The following is a 5527-nucleotide window of genomic DNA, read 5'->3' as shown; positions in this document are numbered from 1 at the left end:
CAGGGGATGGCCGAGGCCGCCCTCGGTGCGGCGCAATGGGTGGTGGGCAAGGCGCTAGGCCCCGTCGCGGATGGCGTGCTGGAGGCTTGGGCTGCCAGCACCAACTTTGCTCCCAACATCCAGGAGCTCAGCAAGGAACTGCTGTTCGTCAAGGCCATGCTCGAACGAGCTGCCACCAGGGAGCTCGTCGGGCCAGCTACGGTGGAGCTGCTGCACAAGCTGCAGGACTCGGCGCACAATGCCGAGGACTTGCTGGACGAGCTAGACTACTTCCGCATCCACGACGAGCTCCACGGCACGTACGAGGCTGCTGACCAGCATGATGAGGGTTGCGTCTGCGACCTGGCCCTCAATGCTCGCCACACCGCCAAAACTATTGGCAAACAGCTGGCATCTTTGACCACGTGCTGCTTCGGTGCCAACACTGGCCATCCCCGACAAGAAGATGCAAGACAACATGTCAGCTGTTGCGCCTGGAAGTGTGGTAGGCAGAGATCACCCGGTGATTCCTCCTCTGTGCCAAACGCCAATCAGCCAGGTCAGGAGGTCAGCGGATGCATGTGCAAACTTGGTAAACTCTTCTCTGGCTCATCTTCCTCACATCCACATGTTCCTGGTGATGAAGATCATGGCAATGTGCAAGAAACACCAATGCCTGAATTTAACAGGGTTGTTTTCTCTCAAAGGATGAAGAATGCTATAGAGCAATTAAAGCTTATGAGTGAGGATGTTAACAAGATTCTGACACATTGTGGCCCTAGAACTACCACAGACACTGCCCAGCATCGTTCCCCCACCACACCGCAGAGTGCAGAGCCAAAACTATATGGGAGGGACCATGTCATGAATAGCATCATACATGATATCACTGCGGGACAATACTGTGACAAGGGTCTAACTGTTCTTCCAGTTATTGGTCCGGGGGGCATGGGGAAGACAACTTTGATACAACACATATATAACAATCAACAAGTGCAGAATCATTTTCCAGTCAGGATTTGGATATGTGTGTCATTCAGTTTCAACCTGGACAAGGTGCTAGAACAGATTAAAAGATATTCCCCTGAAGTTGAAGGTGAAAAAGAGTGTAGCACTACACAAGAGCTGATTGAACACAGATTAAAATGCAAAAGGTTCTTACTTGTATTGGATGATATATGGCAGTTTACTGATGTGGATGACTGGAAAAAACTGTTATTGATACTCGGCAAGTCACAAGAAAAGGGCTCCATGGTTCTAGTCACAACTCGGCAGAAAGAGATAGCAGATCAAGTTAAGAAAACTGTAGAACCAAAAGAATTGAATGGTTTAGAACCTGGAGAGTTTAAGAAGTTATTCCTTGTATATGTCTTTGATGCTGAGCAATATCCAAGGGATAAACTTCATTTGCTTAACACTGGAGATGAGATAATGGGAAAACTTAAGTGCTCCCCTCTTGCAGCAAAGACTGTTGGTAGATTACTGAGCAAAGACCTTAGTTTGCCGTATTGGAAAAGGGTCCTAAAATGTAAAGAATGGGCGAAGCAGACCGATGACAATGGAATTATGCCTGCCTTGAAGCTTAGCTATGACTTTCTCCCTTTCCATTTGCAACAGTGTTTTTTCTATTCTGCATTGTTTCCTGAAGATTACTTTTTCAGAAGCGAAGAGCTTATCGGCCTGTGGGATGGTCTAGATATTTCAATACCTGCTGGTCAAAATCAAACACTTGAAGACATAGGTTTGAGAAATTTAAAGGAGTTAGTCATTCATGGATTTTTTAGAGAAGGGGGAACTGATGGTGATCTGTGGTATGTTATGCATGACCTGCTGCATGATTTGGCATTGCAGGTTGCATCCCATTATTGTCTCAGTTTACGTCTCTCTAATGTTAGATCAATGGAAATTCAGCCATCCATCCGTCACTTGTCTATAAGCACAGATGACTTGGGTGAATATGATGCAATGTCTGGTGCAAAATTGAAGAGTGAATTGGAAGAACTGAAGAAAAGATTTAAGGTTGAAGATTTGCAAACATTGATGTTATTCGGAAAAATGGATGAAAGTTTTGTCAAGATATTTGGTGACTTTTTGGGGGAAGTGAACGATCTTCGTGTTCTTCATTTGCCCAATATGCTCTGTCCGGTGGAGTCCATGTTACATAAGTTTTTAGGACTTGTCCACCTACGATATCTATGTCTAGGGACAAATGAGAGCGAGATGCATTTGCCACTTGGCATCTCTAAATTTTATCATCTAAGGTTTCTAAATCTTAAATGGTGGAATGGCAGCCGTGATTTGCCTGACATGAGCAACCTTGGGAAATTGTGCCATTTTTATGTCCCAACTGATGGTCAGCTTCATTCTGATATTTATAATGTGGGGAGACTTGAACTCTTAGAAGAGTTGAAGGTATTTCAAATCAATAAAAGAAGTGAAGGGTTTGAACCAAAGCAGCTAGAGCACTTGACAAAGCTAAGGGAGCTTGGGATCTACAACCTTGAGAAGATAGATACAACAGAAGAAGCAGCTCAAGCAAAACTGATGGAGAAAAATTACTTGAGGAGGTTAACATTGGACTGGGATAGTAAGCGATCTAGTGTTGAGCATGGTGTGGAAGCAGCGGTTCTTGAGAGCCTTCAGCCACATGGAGATCTTCAGGTGTTGTGCATTAGAGGGCATGGAGGTCCTTCTTGTCCAACATGGCTAGGTGATGAGTTCGCTGTTGAAGGTCTACAATCTCTTTATCTGGATGGTGTTTCTTGGGAAGTTTTCCCTTCTTTAGGGAAGGCGTGGGATCTTCGTGAATTAAGGTTACAGAATATTGCCAGACCGAAGGATTTTATCATAGAGAAAAGCTTTTGCATGCTAACACACCTTATACTCATTGGCCTAGGAAGTTTTGAAAAATGGGTTTACACAGGTGGACAAGAGTCTTCCATTGGTGGAGACTTGTTGCCACCGACTGCTCATCTGTTCCCTATTTTGCAAGTTCTGATTATTAGAGAGTGCCCGAGGCTGTTGGGGTTGCCTTTCCCAAACCACATTGTTTCCCCAGATTGGTTCTCCAAGCTACAAGAGCTTGAGGTAAGCGACTGCCCCGAATTCTTGCCAGTGATTCCCATCTCCTGGATCGAAAGGGTGCGTTCTGTCACGATGAAATGTGTAAAGATGCTAAAGGATTTTGCATACTTGAAATCATCTGGTGGAGCAAAATTGAGAATTACCGGAGAGAGTGATCTGCTTAGCTTAGACCAAGTGCTGGTTTTTAATAAAGAAACAGGTCTAGAGAAGCTGACACTGGACAAGTGCCCACCTCTGGAGTTGAAGCACCTTCTGATGCTAACCTCGCTGAGGACATTGATTGTAGAAAATTCAGTTGGTGTAGTTGGACCACTAGGAGGAGGTCAGAGTGATGTGGAATGGCAGCTCCCTGTTGAGTATATCAAGATCTACAAGTTAAATGGTAATACTGGCAAGGAACTGACAGAGCTCCTCCACCACCTCCCAAAGCTCTCCAAATTGGAAGTATGGAGGTGTAAAAACATAAAACAGCTTGTAGTGGGGGTGGATGTGCAACAAACAACACAAGGAGCATTAGAGATGCTGCTCTTCCCACCTCATTTATGTGACTCACTACGGGAATTGGAGTTGAGTCACTGCCCAGAGCTGGTCCTGGTGGACCCTCCAACTCTTGTTCCTGGTGGAGGATGGCTCCAAGCCTTGCAATCCCTCCAGAGATTAACAATATGGTTGTCCCCAAAGTTTCTATCCACCTTCTCCTTTTCCCATCACCTTTTTCCTTCCTCCCTGCAATTCCTGAATCTTAGGAGTGTGAAAGGCATGGTGACACTGGAGCCCCTCTCAAACCTATCCTCTCTTGTCAGATTAGAATTGTGGAATTGCGGAGAGGATTTGAAATATCAGGGCTTTTGGCCTCTCCTTACCAAATTAGAGGTCAGGGGTAGCCCTAGATTCTTTGCTGATTGGGATCCCAATACCAGACGGGTTTTGGAGGATGCTGAGGGAGGTGAAGAGCAGCAGACACAGCTTGTTTCATCCACACTGCGTGAGCTCGGGACAGATGTCATAGCAGGACTTCTTGCTGCACCCGTCTGTAGATTCCTCTTTTCCTCCCTCAACAAGCTGAAACTTTGGGGGGATTGGTGTGAAGGGATGGAGCGCTTCAGCAAGGAGCAAGAGGACGCCCTTCAACTCCTCTCCTCCCTCCAGAAACTAGAGTTTTGGAGTTTCAAGGACCTTCAACAACTCCCTGCAGGGCTGCGTAAACTTACCAGCCTCAAGATATTATTAGTCAACTGCTGTCCAGCCATCTCGTCGTTGCCCAACGATGCCCTCCCGGATTCACTGGAAATGCTAGATGTCTACAACTGCAGCGAAGAGCTAAAACAGCAGTGCAGGGGGTTGGAGGGAACCATCCCAAGAGTCAGAATACTCTGATCCAAGGTAACACAAACATCATTTCTTGCGTTTTTCCACTTTGCCCTTTTCCTGCAATCCTGCTTAATAACACTAGAATTTGTTCCCATTCACTGTGCAGGACAATGCCTTGGAGTTCCCTTGTACATTCTTCTAGCCTTGTAGAGCTCTTCCCTTCCCATTCAAACACATGCATGACATAAGGGCCTGACTTGTGGCTGTGGTGTTCCTTCCTGTACTTAAATCTGGTAAGTACATCAAAACCGGAACTTTACTCCTGCTGTACTAGATCTTTCACCACACACTAATAACAACAATATTTGGGGATTTTTGGTGGACAAGTCTACATTCTACTAATACCAGGTATTCTTGCATCTGTCATAACTGTTGTTGTTTAACGAAATTTAATGGTGTATAGGATCTTCAGAAGAATAATCGGCATAGCATATCAGTGCACGTGTGGAGCCAGTTCAGATCATAAGCAGTAGTAGCAGTCTCAAGGTAATGCATTGCAGGGCATGTGCGATTTTGAAATTGTAAAATTCCACTATGGCACTAAGGTGCATAATCACAGCCTATTTATAAATAACACTAGTCTGTTCCATCTCGGTATAACGTTAATATGTAAATTACCTTTATTAACAGTGAATCAGGATGTTGATTAATGCCAGGAATTTACTTGGTGCCCCAAACTATTTACATGTGAAACCTGCCTATCTAGTGATGGGACTGTAAGTACCTTGCCCTGATATATTTGCTCCATTTTGTAGATGAATCTGCTTGGAAGCAACAGATTGAGTTGGGGGAAAGGTGTGGTTGACTGAGGCGGTCTCCTTGACCAATTGCTCAACATCACAACCAGCGTGTGTTTCTGGACGTGTACCATCGCTCACTGTCGGGGAAAAGAACATGTAGTAGTAGTGCAGCTGATGAAAATTCAGGGGGAGATGTGGGTTCCTGCGTGCTTCTCTGCTGCTCATTCATTTTGGTGCGTTTCTTCTTGTTACGGCGTCAGTGCGCGCTCTATGAGTGTAAAAAAACCAAAAACGGATTTGGGGGCAGTTTTCTTCAAATTTCCCCGAGCTTTGTTGTCCGATCGCAACAACGA

At 45.3% G+C, this 5527-nt stretch overlaps 1 protein-coding gene across 1 annotated transcript; it reads left to right on the top strand.

The window, feature by feature from the left end:
• Positions 1 to 5527, top strand: LOC119352646 (disease resistance protein RGA2-like). Its single transcript, XM_037619226.1, has 4 exons — positions 1 to 4446; positions 4541 to 4667; positions 4838 to 4920; positions 5190 to 5527. The coding sequence occupies exon 1, from the start codon at positions 7 to 9 to the stop codon at positions 4438 to 4440; it is 4434 nt and encodes a 1477-aa protein (XP_037475123.1). The 5' UTR covers positions 1 to 6; the 3' UTR covers positions 4441 to 4446; positions 4541 to 4667; positions 4838 to 4920; positions 5190 to 5527.

Source organism: Triticum dicoccoides, chromosome 2A (assembly GCF_002162155.2).
Source record: "Triticum dicoccoides isolate Atlit2015 ecotype Zavitan chromosome 2A, WEW_v2.0, whole genome shotgun sequence".
Taxonomy (NCBI): Eukaryota; Viridiplantae; Streptophyta; class Magnoliopsida; order Poales; family Poaceae; genus Triticum; species Triticum dicoccoides.
Note: the sequence above shows the minus strand (reverse complement) of the source record. Positions and strands in the feature narration are given on the sequence as shown.